General features: G+C 40.4%; 1 protein-coding gene across 1 annotated transcript in view; it reads left to right on the forward strand.

Annotated features, from left to right (window-relative positions):
* The window catches only part of TRIM66 (tripartite motif containing 66), a 40759-nt gene extending 20766 nt beyond the window's left edge, over positions 1–19993 (forward strand). The window contains exons 10-19 of the mRNA XM_056492796.1: positions 875–1033; positions 8748–9005; positions 9200–9428; positions 12568–12628; positions 13307–13481; positions 13828–14120; positions 15589–15712; positions 16997–17071; positions 17846–17998; positions 18582–19993. Coding sequence (XP_056348771.1) covers positions 875–1033; positions 8748–9005; positions 9200–9428; positions 12568–12628; positions 13307–13481; positions 13828–14120; positions 15589–15712; positions 16997–17071; positions 17846–17998; positions 18582–18851 — 1797 coding nt within the window. The 3' untranslated portion in view covers positions 18852–19993. The remainder of the gene's footprint in view (positions 1–874; positions 1034–8747; positions 9006–9199; positions 9429–12567; positions 12629–13306; positions 13482–13827; positions 14121–15588; positions 15713–16996; positions 17072–17845; positions 17999–18581) is intronic.
* The last annotated feature ends 237 nt before the right edge of the window (positions 19994–20230 follow it).

Below are 20230 nucleotides of genomic sequence, written 5' to 3' on the forward strand. Positions count from 1 at the left end.
GTCCGTGTATGCAGCAGGGAGGTTTCATGCCCCGTGCAGATTGGGCCAAAATTTTCTGTAAAGTGTTGCATGACCACCCTGGATCCCAAAGATCTGAATCTCTCAATAGACAAAGTGAGCAGCAACGTGGGAGAATAAAAGCACCATCATTCCTCCTTTGTAAATAGGTGACTGGAGGACTGCAGTAATTTCACTCTGCATTTAATCTCTTTTTTTCTGGAAACATTAAGCACTGAGTCCTTAAAAAGCATTAGATTCTGAATTATTATGGAAGAGAGTGAAGACAATTTTTTGGTCTGAGAGTTATTTCCCATTCTCTTGCTGCTTCACTTGTCATTTAAGATTATCATCATTATCCACACGCTGTTGTGCTACAGGTTTGTCAGCAGGGCTAATCTCTTCCCTTTTCCTCTGTTAGGAAGAATCCTTCTTTTGAAAGGGGGACAGTGCTTGGTGGTCAGCATCCAAACTATAAGGCAGATCAGCTGAAGAGTAAAGTAGCTTGGAAATTCATTTAAAACAATGGAAAAGTGGCTTGGACTTCCCATTGGGTAAATTCAGTGGAGCTGCCACCTTGAATAATTCTCAAAGTAGATTATCTGCTAGGGCAGACTGCAGGCTTTTGGTGTGGCTGTACATTACAGCATCTTGATTGAGGTGTTTTTTTGTGGTTTTTATTTTTTATTATTTTTTTTTTAAAAATTCATTACTATTTGAGAGAAATCTTTCTCCATTTATCTCTCTGCTTAGGGTTGCCTTGAACATCTCTGTTTAGTCTTTTTGGGCTTGTCATAATGCTGTGAGTTGATGCGAATTTGTTACCGTTTTTCCTCCTGAGATGTTGAAAAGACAAAGTCTCATTTGTGGTTTGTAGGTGTGTGAGGGCTCCACAGAAGCTGAAGTCCAGAAGCCTGTCATTCCTCTGGACAAAAGTGACAGTCCCTCCCTGCCACAATCACTAGATGAAGATGCCAGTGTCAGGAGCCACTCCCCTGAGAGCATCCTGCAGCAATCTACTTTCCATCCAAGAAAGGTATAAAGAATTTCTTAAAAAAAATTTAAAGGGAAAAAATTATTTGATAATACTGAATATGTGACACTGGAGTTTGCAGCCAGGTGGGAAAAAAATAAAATGCAGTAAAAGTCAGCCAAATGGCTTGTAAATTTTGGAAGACAGTCACAGCCTAACCTTGTGTGTGGAGGCTGATAGTGTTTAGCTCTGGCTGGCATGATTGTTAGACATGAACTGGCAAATAAATAGAAGCTCTATTTCTTCACTGCTTAAATTCTGTCTGGCTCCTGTGCCTAGGGATTTAATTACTAGGACTTGCTAACTACCGTACCAGAAGCAGTTAATTTGGAAAAAAATAAATAAAGCAGGAGTCAGAGCTGCTGATGAAATCAGGCCTGAGAGGAACTCTTCAAAGCAGCTGCCCCAGAAACAACACCATTAATTACTGCTGAAGGTGGGGTGCCTTAAATTCTGTTATACTTCTCATTGTTATAAGCAGAAAAATCACAATTTCTGTATATCTAGAATATTTTAATATACAATAGAGCCAGGCTTTGGTCTTCCCACCTACTATGATGCTCTGACCATTGAAGAAGCAGCATGAACACAACCAGGAAGTTGTCAGTAGACCCTTGTTGGCTCTGGATAGTCTGTGCTTTTGAAGTAGAGAAGCTGCCTTTTATTTCTCTGTGCAGTTTGTTTAAAACACTCCAAGAAACATATCATAGTCTGTTTTTTCAAATCTGTTACTTCACTGTGTGACTCACTTTGCAGGAGAGTGTATACCATGTAGGAGACTTTCATAAGTTTTTTTTTCTTGAAATTTTTCTGTGTAATGTTATGGAAGTACTTGTCTTTCCTTTCTGTCTTCAAAAAGCAAGTTATTTTTCCTTCTTTTGTGTGTGACTTTGTTGATGCAATGTATTTATGATGCAATACCCATCCAGAGAATTGCTGGAGATCCCTTTGGGAGTTGCAGAGTTACAGTCCTGGAAGCAACATGCAAATCAGATTTGAAAGCCACAAGGAAATCTGTTTTATGGACCTGTAATGGAAGGTTATTCCCAACAGCTTAAGCAAGAAACATCAGAAAGAAAATGGAAGCAGATGTGCAAGAGAGAGAGACTAGAGTAGTCTGATGGGAAAAGCAGGAGAGATAAAGGAAGTTGAGAAGGTGGCAAAAGGAGGATGCCTCTAGGGAAAAGAAAAAAGGATTTATTTTTTTTTTCCAATGGTGCTGGGAAGTGTATGCTCTTGTGCAGAAAGAATGGGAGTATCTGGTTTTTTTTGAGGAGCCAAGAAGTGAGGATATTTAACAGCTACAGAACCCCATCTTTGCTTGTATTCATCTCTTCTAATGGGGCTGTTTGGGATGAAGATATCTGGGTGGGATGGAGATACAGCTCTGGCAATGGCAAATCAGAAATGATGAAGGGAAAAAGCACAGCAAGTAGACCCTTGAAATATATTCTTCATGAATGCTCATTAAAGACATCTGAGTGCTTTTACTGACAATTGGATTAAATCTGAGTTTAAATGATTGGTTCCTGTTTAAGAACAAGGGAATGTCTGTTCCTTCTCATCTGGTTCACCTGATCAAATCATCTCCAGACAAAAATTTCTGCATAGATGTTTGTCCATGTGCCTATATTCAGAACATTTCATCTCTCTCAAGATCCTCTTGGAAGATGTGGAGAAAGTGAATATGGACAAGTCTGAAATACTTGAAAAATATGGTAGAGAAAATAGATAAAACCTGCTGCCTGAAGAAGACCTGTTCTGTCTTGTGGAGAATAATTACTGTTGGACTTCTTGGCCTTGTGCTGCATTTCTGCTGAACTCTGCCAGCCTTCAGCTGGGCACAGAATTCCTGGTGGAGTACATAATTCCCTGTCTGCTGAGATTCTTTCATTAAAGAGAAAGTAGTGTGCACCTGAGTTAACTGTTTAGTGAAATGGTTGCCAAGATCTGTCCAAAAAATACAGAAATAAAAGCTTTCATTAGCTCAGTGGTTTCCTTTATTTGGAGTGGGACAAGGCTTGAGTGCTCATGTAATTAAACCTCTGTGCATTAATTTTGAAACATGTTTTTGGTAAGAATTTGATATTATAGACTAATAACTGGATGAATAGTCTGCATACAGAATTATATTTATTTGTAAAGCAATATAGAGAAGGGAATTGTGTCAAACTCTAGCAAACAGATTTTACTCAAGCTATGGAATTGCTAAGTTGCAGAGTGAAGAAATGAGCACTCAATTAGTTTACCAGTTTTGTGGAAAGGGTTACCAACCTTCTGCAATGATATGATCTTGCTGCTTTTACACAGTATGGTATCAAGTTATTAATTTGTGCACAGGACTAGAGAGGTCACCTATTCTGGAATAAAGGCAAGAATAATAAGATATTTTGGGCCTAATTGTGTTTTCAGGAGTAATAACAGGAATACAGTCTCTGGTTTGTTTGCATGTACCTAATTGTCATTTCTGGCTGTGATGAGCAAGAGGTCTATAATGCATCTAGCATTTGAGGAGATGTCATGATTACTGCACATCTAGAGCACAAATTTGTAATTTGAGCCTCAGGCCCCACTGCAGCAGACATTGGTGTTGATGCAGGGCCAGCTGAACATCTCCATAAAATGCACCCCCTTCTGTATTTTGGAGCAAGCTGTTAGTTCATCCTCTGCTTCAAGTGAGTCTCTGAATATGTTGTGCACTGTATTTTAATAAGTCATCACTGGACAGCTGCAGCTGATCCTATACAAATGTAGTCAACAGCAGATCCTTATGGAAGGGCATCAGAAAGAGACAAATGTAAACTGATGTAAACTCTCCCAGATTCTGAAAGCCAGCACTTCAAGGACTTTCTGGCCAGACAATTGTACCCAGACAACTGTGGTTTACAGCTCTTTATAGACCCCTTGTCTGTGTATTTGTCTAATTCACTATTTTGAGTCCATTTTAATGCTAGTGTAGAACACTCCTCAGCATTCTACAGAGTTTTGCATTGCATGAGAAGTTCCTGTGTTTGCTTTCCTTAAGTCTCTTGCCTGATAGTTCAGTCAGATACCTTCTAGTTTTTGTGTTAGGAATAATCACTCTGTATTCACCCCATTCATAATATCTGTATTTTATAAGTATATATTGAATTTATTATTGGAAGTTTCTTTTTGAAGCTTAAAAGTGACTGCTTGTCTCTCTAGAATTGGGTTTTTCTTTCATGAAAGCCATTCTGTACATTGGTCCTTCATGTGTTTGACCATTTCCCCCATACTTTGTGATTTTGATAAATAATTTTTGAGGCAGAGTGGCCAAGATTAGTAGTGAAAGTGTAAAGATGTGGAAATAATGTGTAGTGCATTATATTTGTTGTATTCTTTTTGATACAAAACAAGTTCCAGCTTCTTAGTTGAAGAGCTCTGTTTGTCTCAAGCTCCATAGAATACCTGAAATGGGGTAATCCTAGGAAATATTCCATGCTATCCAAGGTGCACTCTTCAGAGCATTCTGAGAGGCTTCTCTTTTATTCCAATTTATGCTGTGGTAGCACTTCATGAAAGGCTAATGCAGTGAGAGTTCATGGTGGAACTTCTTTTCTTTAAAAACACATGGACTTTGTGGGAAGCAGGCTGGAGGACAGAGGACAGATTTTATTTGATGATAGTATTGCACAGAGCATGTTGTGATTGCTTAGTGACTGAAAGTAATAATAATTTAATATCCAACCCTAGAACTTCAGATCTGAGCTTGGGACCAAAGTGGATTTGTTGTTGCTATTTTTTTCCCCTTAATGACTATTAATTTTAGAGGAATTCTTGAAGGGAATAATAGCCTGGAATTTGGGATCTTATGAATTTCTGAAGTAACAGACCCTGTTTTTTTTTACTTTATAGAATTGAACTGCTCACAGCACAAATGCCTTCATGCTTAATGCAGTTAGGTACATTTCCCAGAATGTTAATTTTACAAAACCTTTTTCCTTTGACCTGAAAAAAGGAAGATAAATAAAACATGATTCTTCTTGCTACATGCAATCTCTTCCTCCTCCTGCTTTAAGCCCTCTCCAGTTTATTCAGACAAAATTGTTAAGGAAGATTTGGATCCTTTTTTTTTTTCTGGTGCAAGCAGAAAGGAAATCCTTTGGATTCTGCTCTGAAGCTGGGAATGGGAAGCATGTGCAGGCTGTGTTATCAGTGCTGCTGTGTGAAGCAACTGGATTGGAGTGGTACATTAGTTTAACCTTCCAGCATAATGAGCTGCCAGGGGGATTGCTCCACTTAACAGCAGCCGTTCATTACTCTGCAACCATTTGCAGCGTGGTGTGTCTCCCACTGCAAAGAGAGTTGGTGCTCCCCAGTTTTTAGCTTCCTCTGTCAGGGGCACTTAGTGTCAACAGCCCTGAGGCTTTGCCAAAACAATCCTAACAAATCCTAGTCCCACTGTCTCAAGGTAAGAATTTGCTTCTCGGAATTCTTCTGTATTGGTGCTGCATGTTTGCACTGGACCTTTTTTGAATGCAACAGTGATCAAAGAAATATTTGAGCTGAGCCATATGTCTATTTTTTGTTCTCTGAAGGCACTTTGCATGTTCTTTTTTTCTTAATTTTCACTACCATGGCTAAGAAAATTGTGGTAGGAGGCATTTTGGGGTGGTGATGCTGCTGCCATTCTATTCTAAGGATCATCAGACCAAAATTAATTATGAGACCATGAGAATTCCATTTATAGTGACACAGATGTAGTTCAATGTGCCAGACTGTACATTAAAATGTCAAAAAGTTCAAAATTAACCAACAGCTGAAGCCACCCTCTGCCCAAGAGCATAATTAATGCTTGTTGTTGTTCAAATGTTGCAATGTAAAAGCAATAGAGCTTTTATAAAACAGATAAATCCTTTAAAGGCATCCCATTTGCAAAAACTAGCTGAACTGTCAAGGGAAAAGAGAAATTTTTGCTAATGGCAAAAGAAATGATTATTTTAGGGAGTGAATTAATAGTCTATTAATGAGCCTTGTTCCCAGTGCATTGTTCACTTCACACTTGACAGCAGCTCCATGGATCAGGATGGAATGTGTCTGTTCTTAACTGTGAGTTTTTAATATTTTGCACTGAAAGATCATAATGTTGCTTCATCATTAAAATAACCACAAAATTAACTTTTGCCCCAAGGGAAAGACAGATGGCAGTTTGATGGCCTCATTATTCTTTTTAACAAGAATGGGGTTTTACATTGGCTTATATAATCTAAAAAAATCTCTAAAGAAACTGATGCTAGCTAGAAGAGTAAAAAGGACATAGCCACACCATGCAACTGAATTTCACCTTTCTGAAAATTATAGCTATAACCAAATCTTACATGTGTGTCTCCATATTTTGTTTTCCTTCAGTAGGAGCCATCCCAATGACTGCTGTCAGTAAGTAAACTTGTCCCACTGGAGCAAGGAGTGATCCTGCATTGCCTTAGGAGGGGGAACACTTCACCTGGGCTGCACTCAGAGGGTCAGGTCTCTATATGAGGTGATGGCACATGCTTGTAAATGAGTCAAGGAAGATGTGGGCAGTGATAGGGGAACTGAATGGCCAGAAGGTCTCCAGTTAATCTGGGAGTAAATTTGGGTGGTGTGCCTGCTATGTGTATGCCTCAGCATTCCCATTCTCAATGTGGTACAGCCTTAGGGTAGTTCCTATTGACTCAAGAATTTGGGGATGCTCCATACTTTGGAGAACCTGACTAAATAAATATTTAACTACCTCACAGGGGCTTAATTAATGCTCACTGGGGACTTTGAAATAAGGGGAAAAGGCAAGGGCTGATTACGGTTCATCTTCAGCTCAGGCATGAATTCTGCTTGCTTGTTTTAGATTTTGGGGGTGATATGGGAGCAACTCACATGTTAATTTTGTCATCTGGAAAAGGCTTGTGATGAAATGAGTGATGGAATGAAAAGGAAAACATGTACTTGGTAGGTGCTGTTTGTCACTGCAGTTGCAGGAACCTGTCACCAGCAAATTGTGGTTGCAAATGAGCACTTCTGATCTCTGTGGACTTCAGGGTGTGTGGCCATGAGAAGTGGATTCCTTGCTGACCTATGGAGATAATTTGGTTTGAAACCTCAGCATTCTTAGAAATGACTGTATGGCAAGTTTGGGCCTCCTCTGGTGCATTCCCTTGTTGGCTGTGCTCTAGATTTCAGCTCAAGGTGGGAAGAATGTGGGTGACTGGCTCCAGCTGCTCCCCAGAAGCTGTTACAGCTCAGATTAGATCCAGGGGTGCCCATTTGACTCAAGAGAGGCAGAATAGCCAATTCCCAGCCCAGTGGGAGCCTTTAAACCCTGTTTAAAGCAGGCTCACTGCAGCTCTGTGTGGTAGAATGGCACAAACCCCCCTGGCTCTGCAGAGCTGACCTCTTTCTCTCTCAAATGCAGGATTACTTTGTCTCATCGAATTAAGGGGTCACTCTTCAGGCAGAGCTCCCCTCCTAGCATCTCTTGCAAATTGGCAGGGAGGAAATTAAGTTGCATCTGTTGTGAGGTGGAAGGCTGTGTCTGAGGGCAGAGTTGCTGTGCATTGCAAGCAGAGGAATCCAAGGCAGGATTTGCACACATCTGACAGCTCAGTCCAGGCTGCAGTCTGTACCACTCTGGGGTTAAGGTGGGCCCCAGTATCAAAATCCCAAACAGATATAAATGAAGGAAAATACTAATTAATTTGGGAAACAGGTCCTATCTCAGATTCACTTCTGAGTCCTCTAGCAAAGAAATAAGTTAAAATGAGTGCTACCTACTGTATAGCAGTCAAATGAAAAGGATAGAGTCAGTCAAATGTAAAGGGCAAAATACCAATGAACTATGGTGAAATCAAGAGAAAGTTATGTGTTTGAGTGACACAGATCTGTGCACTTCCTAAAATTGCTTCTGTTTGCTTTACCTGGTTGCTGGAGGAGTCTTGTTTTCAGCACAGTGCCACGTTCCAGGCTTGGGGAAGTCACCTAGATGAGTGGGTTTGCTTTGGTTTGTGTGGCAGTGTCTCTGTGGGTTTGGTGTAAAACTAAAACTGTTGTGAGACAATGGAAAATGCATGTTGATAATTTGGTAAATATTCCCTTTCTTTGGAAACTGGACATGTTTCCTCTTTAGGAATATTTCTGCATTTAGTCCATGATATTTAAAGGGGAAATGCTTTAAGTTTTAATGGGACCTACTCACTATCATAAAGTTTTCAGCATCATTAACAGGAGCAATAACTTCATGTACTTGTGTCAGAGTTGAATCTCATATTTTCTGAATCTTCTTTCTGAATAATCTGATGATCTTTTAATAAAATGACAAAATATCTGATTTGAATCTTATTTCTTCTGGGAAAATTTAATGGAAAATAATAGGGTTTATGCCAAGGACTAATTTGGTAGTGTTCTACATAGATTGCCCAATCATTGTAGGGGGATCAAAATCACAAATCCCTTGAATTGATCTAAGGAAGACAATTTTTTGTAAGCACCAGAACAGTAACCCAGTTATGTCCTTTTCCAGTTTTCAGTTTTAATGGTGGAGAATCTAAAGCTTTTGGGAATAGTATAGGGTTACAATAGATTCTTACAGCCCTTGTGACACAACTGTTTGATTATGCCAAGCTGAAACCCAGCATCTCATCTATTATAGAAAGAACAGTAGCATTTTGCAGCTGAAAAGCTTATTAATATACTGGATTTTTTTTTTTCTTTTTGCTTTTCCCAGCGTTCAGCATCCTTAAGCCTTGTGGGCTTTCCAAACAGCACAGAAATGGAATTATCTCCAGTGAGGTTACCTGACCCACAGGTGAAAGGTGCAGCCTGTGGCACACTTGGCCCGTCCCAAGACGCCCTCTGTGAGTGTGACACTGCAGCAGAGCCCCTGCCCAGCCACAGCCTGGCCCTGGCCAGGGCTCCCAGTGACCCTGGGGCTCCTGCTGGCCTCACACCAGGTGATGCACTCCAGGGAGGCACCAAATGCAAGGTAGGGCTTGCTCAAACTCCACTTCCATTTGCAGCACGTTTTTGTTGGTCAATCAGTCAAAATAAATTAATATTTTAGTGAGTGAAGTCTTCCTTATCTGGTGCTTGAAGACTGATTATGAATGATTTTCTTAACATGAAAAGTAAGGAAATTATAATAGAATTCTGCATTTCTTTGTCCCCTGGTCCTTGCAGCTAGAAAATGAAGACCTCAGTGCTGTGGATTGTCTTCTAGAAAACAGCTTTGCTACTGCTGGGCAGGAGGTAGTTAATGAATTAACTCTTTCTATGCAAAAAGTGATGGAAGAACCTATTAATCTTTCAATCAAAAAGTCTCAGCACTGCACTTCTCCTTCTGAACTGCTCAGCAACACTTCTTTCCTGCCTGTGAATGCCAGAATGAGACAACCTAGAAGCAAGGAAGGTACCAGACTTTTAATTATTTCCTTTAGGTTTTGGGTTTTTTTCTTTCTTAACACTGTGCATTGCAAGCATGGTAAAGCAGTATGCTTATTAACATACTTACATGTAAATGTACTTTTCCAGCAAGCTTCAAGTGTTATCAGAGTACTTAATCCAGTGGAAAAGTGTGTTTGATCTCATTTGTGGAGGAAAAACATGGAAATTATATGCTTTGAATTTGTAACATTCCTCATCTGTGAAGCAGAAACGAGTGTGACTGTGTGAAGTACCTGGAGTATTAGTTCTCTGTTAATGAGACCTGCAGATATGACTGTTGAAGAGCTGGTTTGAAGAGTCCAAATTCAATTAAAAAAACCCCACATTACTCCCAAATGTAATGTGCCTTCTGCTAAGTCCTTCACATCAGCAGCATACCAAATTTTTGTTAACACATTGCACAGCACGTGCCTCTGCTTGGCTCTGTCTGCTGTGGAACGTTCCCTTCAGCCAAGACCAATTTCTTCAGCCCTAATGGAGAATTAGACTTTGCTTAACTCTTTTAATGGGCAAATTGCCAGCATCATGCTACTCTGTAAAACCTCATTCCTGCAAACTCTGAAAGTCAATGGGACTATTCATGCAAACAAGGGATTGCAGGATCAAGCTGTTATCCCGTGACTTATGCCAACATTTGGCTGCATTTCTCTATAAAGGATGAATTAATATTTCTCTCTCTGTGCTGTATTTTTATTCAGAGAATTCTAATTAGTACAAAGGAGGCCTGGCCCAGTGAGCCAAGGAAATGTATTTGTTTTCTCTTCTATGTCCTGTGCCAAACAGTGGCAATTATGCCACAATCATTTGTGAGAGCTGTAAGAATCTGGAGCAGCCCTAAAAAGCTGTGCCCCACCAGGCTGAAGTGTCCAGCAATGCAGTGTCTGGTGTGGGTGTGTGACACCCACACTGAGGCAGCCCCAGGGCTCAGACTCTCACTGAGGCCACAGATCTGCTGGGTATGGAATGGAGTTTTGTTGTGCAGGAGGGTGGAAAACAGTGAGTGTGGAATTTGGTACTGCTCCCTTTTCATGAGGAAGGATCAGGAGTGAGCAATTCCCATCCTGTCAGTGTTGAAGGTGTGCAGTGAGGGGAGACCTGAGCAGCTACCAGTGCACCATAAAACATGAATTCTGCTGCAAAGGCAGTGTTAACTCTGCTGGTAGCTCTGCTGGGACTTGCTGGCTTCAGCATTCCTGTACTGCCAAGCCTCCTTCCTTCTGGGATATGTCTCCAGTGACTTATCCTTTTCTAATAGCAAACCTAAACATTTCAGCTCAGTGTAAAGCTAAATAATTCTTATCCCAGGCACACAGGATGTGGTAAAAATTGTACAAAGTATGACCATTTTCCCTCTTACGGCCACTTTTCTTTCTTATGACTTGCATAAACACCCTCCCCTCCTCTTCTCTTTCCTAGACTAAACAAATCTGATGGTTTCAGTCTCTCTTCACGGGTCAGGGGTTTGATTTTTTTTTTTTTCAAAACCACCTCATTCCTCTGTGCTATTTTGGGTTCCCTGCAATTAAGGAGTGCTGCCCACGGCCAAATGCAGTGCTCAGCTGAAACCTCTGGGGTGCCAGGCAGGATCTGGGTATCACTCCTTGTGTGGTGCATTCCTGGCTGCTGCATCCCTGCAGGATGGCATCCCTCCCTTCTGCAGCAGCAGCAGCATTAGGTGACTGACTCCTGTGTAGAGAACAGCCCACTTTAACCCTTAGTTCCTTCCAAGAACATTTTCCTTTGGGATTACATTCACCTGACCCTTCATGAGCATAGTACAGTTATCTCAATTCAGTCTTGCTGATTTGATTTTTTTTTCCCTGATGCGCTAAGGTCTATTTTTAACTGGAAACATTCTCCCCACTGCAACCCCTCTAGTTTGGTGTTTCCCATGAATTTTGTAGGCACTGTTGTTTGATAGGCCCAGTTGCTGATGGAAAGGTTGGTTAGTGTAGGAACCCAGCACCACAGGAACATCCTCTGCTTTGACAGTGTGCAACCAGAGCTGCTCCTTCAGCTCGGTGTGCTGGCTCCCTTTAGTAATTCTGTCCATGGCAGGGCCACCCACCCTTCACCTGAGCAACAGCCACAAGTAAATGGTGCCTTAGGAGTGATTTGAAATGCCCCTTTCCTTGTTGGTCTTTGTTTTATTGTTTCTTGTGGCTGGAAAAAAGACAGTACCTTAGAGGCACATTGCTTTCAAGCCATGGCTGAGGTATTGTTGACCTGAGCTAGATGTTCTTCTAAAAATCATCTTTATCTGGCCCTCTCCTATCTCTAGATAGGATATCTCTAGATAACCATGATATTGTGTTTGTTTCTTGTTTGTACTGGCTATGTCAAACTAATTCCTAATGAAAGAAGGTGAAATTATGAATTGGACTTGCATTTCTGAGTGCATCCACTGGGACATTTGTCTGTATCCTGTCCCATCTCCCCAGAATTGTGTTATTACCTGTGTTTAATGTCAGTCAAAATTACAGCCATATGCTGATACAGCTACATAAAGCTACAGCTAAATGCTTGTACAGCAGATAGTTTTGAATTCATGTGTTTATATGTTCCAGAGGCTGTAGGAAAGAAAGGAATTATAGTGTAACTTTTGTCCTGTGGTGGCAGATAGGGCACAAAATTTTCTTCCTGTTTTCAAGTGACTGGAATTATCCAGAAGCTTCTTAGCATGGAGCTGGAGACAACAAAGATTTCTTGAGCCTTGGGGGTTCAGACCTCATTGAGTCTGTTTTTCTCAAGTGAAGGCTGTATAACAAAAAGGATCACTTACATTATTCCATGTATTGGATGTATGTGATATGGCTGTGTACATATATAATTGAATGAAACCATTTCCACAAAATATCTCACATATGCTCCTCATATGTAGAACAGGAGCTGTGGTTAAAAGTAGAAAAGAGAGACAAAGGCTCTGCACCAGAACAGAAAATAGCATGCACATTTTCTATACATATAGATAAAATTATTCCATAATTCACTTATAATATCATATTAAACACCAGTCAGAAGTACATGAATATTGAAGTACTTTCTACCCTAATCTGCCTGTGATATTATAAATATTTTATTCATTTTCTTATCTTCTGTTCCAGATTCCAATAACTGTGAAAAGGAACATTTTGAAATGGATATGAAAAGCAATCAGAATGTCAGGTAGCAGAGTCTTTTTTATTTTATACAAAAAGCACGGGCTGTGAAATTTTATGCATGTATTTATAAAATTTGTCATACTTAATGATGATGGAGAACTTGAAAAGAATTCTAGATTCCTTACAGATAGTAGTTCTGAAAGTTGTAAAGTGCCCTCAAACTTGAAAACAGCAATGGAAATGAAGTGGTGAATTTGTGTATTTCTGTGTGATTTTCCAGAATAAATAAATACTTGCAAACTTATCTTGCTTGAATGATTAAAAAATGTTAAGCTCCAATGAAAGCTAAAAGATATAATGGGAACAGGATTTACAATTTCATAAAATTGGATTTTCAGCCACTGCTGTGATAATATGGTAAAGTTGATGATGTGATGTTGAAGCCAGCCATACTGAAAAGTATAAAATATTACTTTAATTGCAGTAATTAAGAATATACAGAGCAGGGCAAAGCTTTAGTGTTAGTAATGTATTTATACATTTGATTAATTTAGAGTGATTGCATTCACATTTCTTAAAGAATTGGTTTGTGGAAAAAATGTCAAGATTTCCAGTGTTTGGCCACCACAGCCACAGTTTCAAAGGAAAAGGAGCACAAACAACAAAAGGTGCATGAAACTGGGCGGGGAGGAGAATTTTGTGGAACTTGGATGAATTCAACCCCGTGTCCTTTTGGCTCTAGAGCTGTCCCCAAGGAGCAGAAGATCCCCTATGTGAGGCTGGAACGCCTGAAGATATCTGCCTCCGAGGTGGGGGAGCTGCCAGTGTTCAAACTCCAGCCCCAGCACAACGAGCAGGAGGGCAGTTTCCTCCTGGTGATTGAGTGTGGGGCACGGTCCTCCAGCATGTCCATAAAGGTGAGGGGGATTGCCTTGAGGTTTACCTGTTTTCTTGCCTTCATCTCTGATGGGTTTGTGGTAAAGCAAATACAGTTTTGAGCTTGCAGCGGAGCTCCCTGCATCTTCCATTTCTGAGAAATTTGTCTCTGTAATATTTTCATCTACTAAGGAACAACTTGGCTCACCTGTCTGGTTACAAATACAGCATAAATAGCTTAAAACTGGCCTGAATATATATTTGAGTGATTTGGTGGTTGTGTTTCCAAGTACAAGAAGTACTCGTTTATCTGCAGATAACCAATGATGCTTTATGCTGATGTGTGAAAATGATGGTTGTGTGATCCCAGATTTTTTTCCCTTCAAGATAAATAAAGACAGTCCAGCTGAAGGACAGAAGTCCAAAGAGGAGAACTCAGAGGACAGGAGATTTCTTATCTCCCAGGCTTCAGGACAGGCTCAATCTCCATCTGCTGATCAGAAGCTCAGCAATGGCATTTCCAGCATGAAAAAATCCCCAGTAACTCAGGAAGTCAGTCCAATTGAAAATGAGGATTTCTGTGCTGTGTGTCTTAACGGAGGGGAGCTGCTGTGCTGTGATCACTGCCCCAAGGTCTTCCATCTCTCCTGCCATGTTCCAGCCCTGCTCAGCTTTCCAGTGTGAGTATGGATGACATTTCACTACCTCCTGTTCCTGCCCACTGCCTGGGGGCAGGAACATCCTCAGGGATTGATGTTTCAGCCTTGTGCAAGGGCTGCAGCTCTCAATTGCCTTTTTGGATACTTTTTTGTCTATGCTAGGAGCTAGATGAATGGAAAAGAGCTGTTTCCTGCCACTGTGCCCTTTCTGCAGTTAGCTGGCCACTGCAAAGGAGGTAGCAGATCTGAACTTAAACTTTTATATGACTCACTGGAGAAAAATAAAATCCTAACTGTCAAGTAACAGCTGGAGTGTAGATATCAGCTCCTCTTGGCAAAACAGAGACTAGCACAAGGGAAGGGCAATCAGTGAGTTTTTATTCAGTTTGTTAGCAAATTTTATGGGAAATGTAGGATTATCAGGGCTTTTGTGGAAATATTTCAGTCACTACTTTCCCTAAGATGCCTTCTCTTGTCACAGATATATTGTATGCAATGAGCCAGAAATAGATACACATCCAAACTTAAAAGTGAGACTGAGTAATGTGCATTACTGTGGTATGCAATTCTGAATTCTGTTATAAACCATTACCAAGTGGAACAAAAATCTACTTCATTTGAGCCATGCTCAAATAATTGTCTCAGCTGAGAAAAATATTTTTAAAAAAGGTATTAATCTGGAGATTTTGGTTTCTCCTTTCTGTTCAAAACTCAGGGCTTTTCAGCTCTTGGCTTTTCATTCTTTTCTCTAATAGTGGAGTTATTATTACCTTTAGTTTCAAAACAATGTGAAAACCAAGCTTTCCTGTTAGAATAAGCTTTCTAGGCAAAGTTAAACTCTAATGAAGTAAATTAATTTCTTTAACTAAAGTTCTATATTAATAATTCTTGAATGTATCTTCATCAGTAGTTATTCAGACCCTGATGTTGTAGAAGTTGCATCACTGCCTTCATGTAATTCTTCAAGAGGTTTCTCAAAATGCATCTGCTAGCATGGGCACACATGCCCTTGCAAGATTATGTCTGTTTGGTTTGGGGACCTTTGTATTGTCACACCTTTCTCATAATGCTGACTTCTTAGGTAAGTATGTCAATTATCATATCAGTTGATAATAAATAATTCAGTTATCAAAAGGGTCTGAGCTTGTCTTATGAACCAGTTGCTGCCTGGTTTTCTTTAGTATTTTGCTTTTTTTCAAAGCAGCACTTGAATCATTGCAGGTGCATACACTGCTGGTAGATGATTTCAAACACAATTTTGTAGTTTTCCTTTGTGATGGGAAAAGAGCCATGAGTAGAATCTGAAATGGTTATACTTCCAACTGGATTCAAACCCAATGGAGAATATCTAGTACAGTGGGCTTCAGCTTGCCTGGAATCACAATGCTAGCTAAGGATGGGGCTTTCCAAAGAGTGATTTCTGAGATTTGCTGGTTGACAAGGTCATGGAAAGAATTCCCCAGGAGTGTTTTGGTTTCTTGTCTTGCAGGGGGGAATGGGTGTGCTCTCTTTGCCGTAACCCAGCCAAGCCAGAGGTGGAATATGACTGTGAAAACACACGCTACAGCCACAGCTACAGTGCACACTATGGCCTTGGGGACTGTGACCAGAAGGTGGGGATCAGTATATACTGCTCTGTTTAGAGCAGACCACATCATCTCAGCGTTAGGCTTTGGCTTTTCATGAGAGAGGTGATGCTTTTCACTTGGCTGCTACACAGGAGTAGAAACAACAAAAGCGTTGTTATTGTTTGGTTATATCATTTTATTGTTTGGTTATATCATTTTGTTATTTGGTTATATCACTCTCTTCTTACTGGACATTGCTGAAAATGTTATGGAAAGATGAAGCAGGCAGATGTGGAATTCTTTTCACCTTCAAACAGGGAAGTCACACTCAAGAGCAGAGCTTCCCTGAGTCAGTTTTGCCTGGCTTGTGACACGGAATATTTTTCCTTTAAAACTTGGCACCTTCTCAGACATCTACTCGGGCCAGTGCAACGAAATTTGTGTGATGAAGACACTTTTTGACTTTCAGTTGGACTGAAATCATCATACAGTCTTCTTCTAATGTCTCATTAGCTCCCTTGAAGATATTTAGGCTCTTAACTCAGCCTAGAGGAAAGATCCTCACTTTACATACCCATTATTAGTTTTCTCTACCAAATCTTCCATTAAATAAGCACCTTTTCCTAAAGTCCATGGTATTTGGAAGGCAAAAATTCAAAATAGATGTTGTGTGTATATTGGTGATAACTGGACAGAGAGGAGGAGTCCACACAACTGAGTGCAGATGCTGAGATGCTCCTTTTTCTACTGGATTTGGTACAACTGGACAAAAATTGTTGAGATTTGGGTCTCAAACAGTGAAGTCCTATTTGAGTAGATTAAAATTGCATTGTTTGTGAGAAAATATGGCATATAATGTTTATGTAGTGCATTTTTTTCCACTAATGAATAAGCCAAACACTAGTATAAGTGTTTTACAAATTAATGGTGATTAAAGGGAATAGTTTTCAAACAGTGCTATCAATTTACATTGGTTTGCATGAATGGGTATGAGCAGTGGGAAACATTTCACATTGTTACTGCTATTCTTTCAGTTGAGAGTCAAGGAATGGATCTGGAGCACACGAAATAAATAATGATAGTGACTAATTCCCAAGAATTTCCAGGAAAATGTTTATTTTCTTGCATTTCTTGACTATCCTTATTTTCCAAAGTATAACAACATTGAGACAAAACATTCCCCTGACTAGAGTGAAGTGTGCCATTTTGCATTAGAAATGAACAGTCTATATGAGAATTCTCTTTTTGTTAGTGTGGTTGATTAACTAAGGGCAAGAATGAAACTCCCCTGTTTTGAATTAAAATGTATTTCGATTTGGGCTTCCACAGAAGTGTGAAAAGCTGGTGCTTTCCCTGTTCTGCAGCAGTATGAGCCTCCCATTCCATGAACCTGTCAGTCCCCTGGTGAGTACTGCACGTGCAAGGATCAGAGGGAATCCAGAAAACCTCACAAGTTTCTTCTTTGTCTTCTTGAAAGATATTAATAAGTTTTTTTCTGAGCAGTGTTGCTTCACATTTACAATTTTAACTGTTTGCTTTAAGGGAGATGGAGACTCACACTGGTGTAACAATAGAGTGTGCTAAAAGTTGAAGGGGGGAAAAAGAAAGGTTTTATGTGAAGGAGTAGTTCAAATAATGATTTAAAACCCATTCTGCCTAGTGAAGCTTGCAATGAATTTACTGATCAAATTACCTAACAAGCAGGCTTAAACCCAGAAAGATTTAAGGAGTGGAATATCCTGGTAGCTGATGGCCATTGAACTTTTATAAGAGTGCACAGCATCCTTTTTTGAGTCACTTTTGACAGACTACTTCCCACATTATCAGCTGAAAGTATCACATTCTTGTTGTAATTGCTTGGGGAAAACATCAGCTAATTATCAGTGTTACATATATTATTGATCATGGTTAAATTGGGTAATGGTTATCAGGGGATAAACTTTACAAAGTGCAAGCAGCAGAGTACTCACTGAAGTGTGCTACTTTTAGGATCTATCTTGCCAACAAATGTGTTTTAATCAAATCAAAAAGCACCCAGGAAGATGATGTACAAGTGTAGGCAGTAAAATATTAGAGCTCTCCTCTGCAATGAGTTCTGTCCAAAATTGCATAGAAGTCACTGGAGAGGAAATGTTTTAATTAAAGGTGTCACATACCTGCCTTTTTTTCTTATTGCAGGCTAGGCATTATTATCAGATCATCAAAAGGCCAATGGATTTGTCCACCATACGAAAGAAGCTGCAAAAGAAGGACAAGTCCCACTATTCTGCGCCTGAGGAACTCGTCACTGACGTGCGCCTCATGTTTTGGAACTGTGCAAAGTTCAATTATGTACGTTTCCAATGTGTATGGAGGGGGGAGACAAAGCAGGGGCTGGCTTTTCAGTAGGGCCACTGGAAATCAGATATAGGATTGGGATAAACAGAAGTATTAATCAGTTTTATTCTTTGGAAATTATGTTAGGTTGTTTTTTTTTTTTTTTTTTTAATGAGAGGAACAAAGTTTATGTGAAGTTATATATGTATCTAAGAACTTGAGATACATATGGATCTAAAATTAAAGAGGGACATCTTCACAGACAGCTCTTTGGAATGTTGCTGTGCTTGCTGTGGGAAGCCAGTCACAAAATACCTAGGGAAAACAAAATGCACAGAAATTGCTAAGCAGTGATGACTGCTCTTCTTTCTAGCTCCTTGCATATCTCTACCTCTTAGAGGTGCACAAATGTGCTCCTTAACAACAGCATCTGTTTTTTCTTACACTGGAAATGCAGAGGGACTAATGGGCTGTAGGAAGTGTGCAGAGGCTAGCAGACAGAGCCAAGGGGAGATGTTGGGGTGGGGTGTTTATCTGGGTCTGGTCCCAGATGATCCCTCTGTGTGGGAGCACTGACTGGCTGTCCATTCCCTTACAGCCAGACTCCGAGGTTGCCGAGGCTGGGCGATGCCTGGACGAGTTCTTTGAGGACAAACTGAAGGAGGTTTACCCAGACAGGCACTTCCCCTCGATGCAGCAGGATGACTCTGATCCTGAAGACGTGGAGAGGCAGAGCAGCCAAGGGCCATGCCAGGATTTCCCGTGGCCGTCGCAGGGGCAGGAGTGCGTGCAGCCCAAGAGGAAACGGCGCCACGCTGTAAGACTGCAGAAGCAAAAGCATCTGCTGGCTAAGTGGCCTCCCTGCTAACTCTGCTTGCAGCTACTGAGGGGAAGTTTTGGCAGGGCTGTCTGGGAAAACTGTCAAGCTTCCATCACGGATGTGTGATCGGTTCCACAGTTTCGTGTCACGGTCCCTTGAGTGCACAGTTATCTTCCTGGCAGAAAGCTCTGTCAAGGTTTGTAAAAAAGACTAAGCCTTTTAGCTATTCATTGTGTGTCTCCTTTGTACACAGGGAAGCGAAAAAACTAAAAGAGTGATGTTTCAGCCAGCTAACAGCCTTCCTCAGGTATGACCTCCCCAAGACGTGAGATTTGAGGAATCCAGCAGCATGACTGGCAGAGTTCAGGTGTGTGGGAGGAAAACAAAGCGCTCGGGTGGTTTATTTAAACTCTCCTATTCTGCTGACCATATGCCTTATTTCTACATCTTGTGCATAGACAACAGATCCAAAATCTGTTTAAATCTGTCAATATTCCATCTGTTAAATCACATATATGTTTCACAGTGTTTACACTGAAGTACTAGTGTCTTGGTCATAGGTAATGATAAATAATAATAAAAATAACATGCTAATAATACCTCATACTGCAGTACTGCTTCATCATCTGTTCAGTGTAACATCTCTATTTTATAGAGCACAGGTAACCATGTAATAATCTTGCAACCTCAGTGTGAATGTTGGCCGTGCTTTGTGACAAATACAACATGTAGCCATCAAAGCTGTAATCCTGTTGTCTTATTCAATGATTTTTCTGGGAGTTTGGCTGCTCCAAAGCCTGTGAGATAGGGTATAATGTGATTATCTGACTGGCTGTTTCTTTTGAGGCACACATTTTCATTAAATCAGGAAAGAACAAGTGCTAATAGTGCTAATACAAGGGCTCTGTGGGAGCTGGTCCTCAGTGCATACTGGGTGCTCTGTTTGCAAGGCATCATTCTCCTGGAATCTAATTCATGCTTGGTAAAGCAGTGTGGGATTTCTTAGCTCTCAAAGGCAGCATTTTTGTACAACCAAGGCAGTTGTTTTTCTATAAAGCAGATATTAGAATTCAGCAAATTAACTATGGAGTGAATTGCATGGTTATAGAAGTGCCTATAAAATAACGTCATTTATTTCTGATTTTCTTTTTTGCTTATTACCTGTAGTTGTGATTGCCAGCAGTACTAGAAGATGATAATAATGATATGAAGAAGCTTAAGCAGAAAGGCTAAGATTTTTTTAAAATTTTTTTTTTCTAAATTTCACAATGCATAGGCAGACCACAACCAAGAGCAGGTTTAGAGTTCACCTGAACAGAGGTTGCATGTCACTTTAAAGTCTGAAGGGTGGGATGAGTAACAGGACATCACACCTGAGCAAAGAGTGATAATTTGCAAGCTGCTTCCCACTCCTTCCAGCAGCAGCT

Source organism: Oenanthe melanoleuca, chromosome 5 (genome assembly GCF_029582105.1).
Source record: "Oenanthe melanoleuca isolate GR-GAL-2019-014 chromosome 5, OMel1.0, whole genome shotgun sequence".
Lineage (NCBI taxonomy): Eukaryota > Metazoa > Chordata > Aves > Passeriformes > Muscicapidae > Oenanthe > Oenanthe melanoleuca.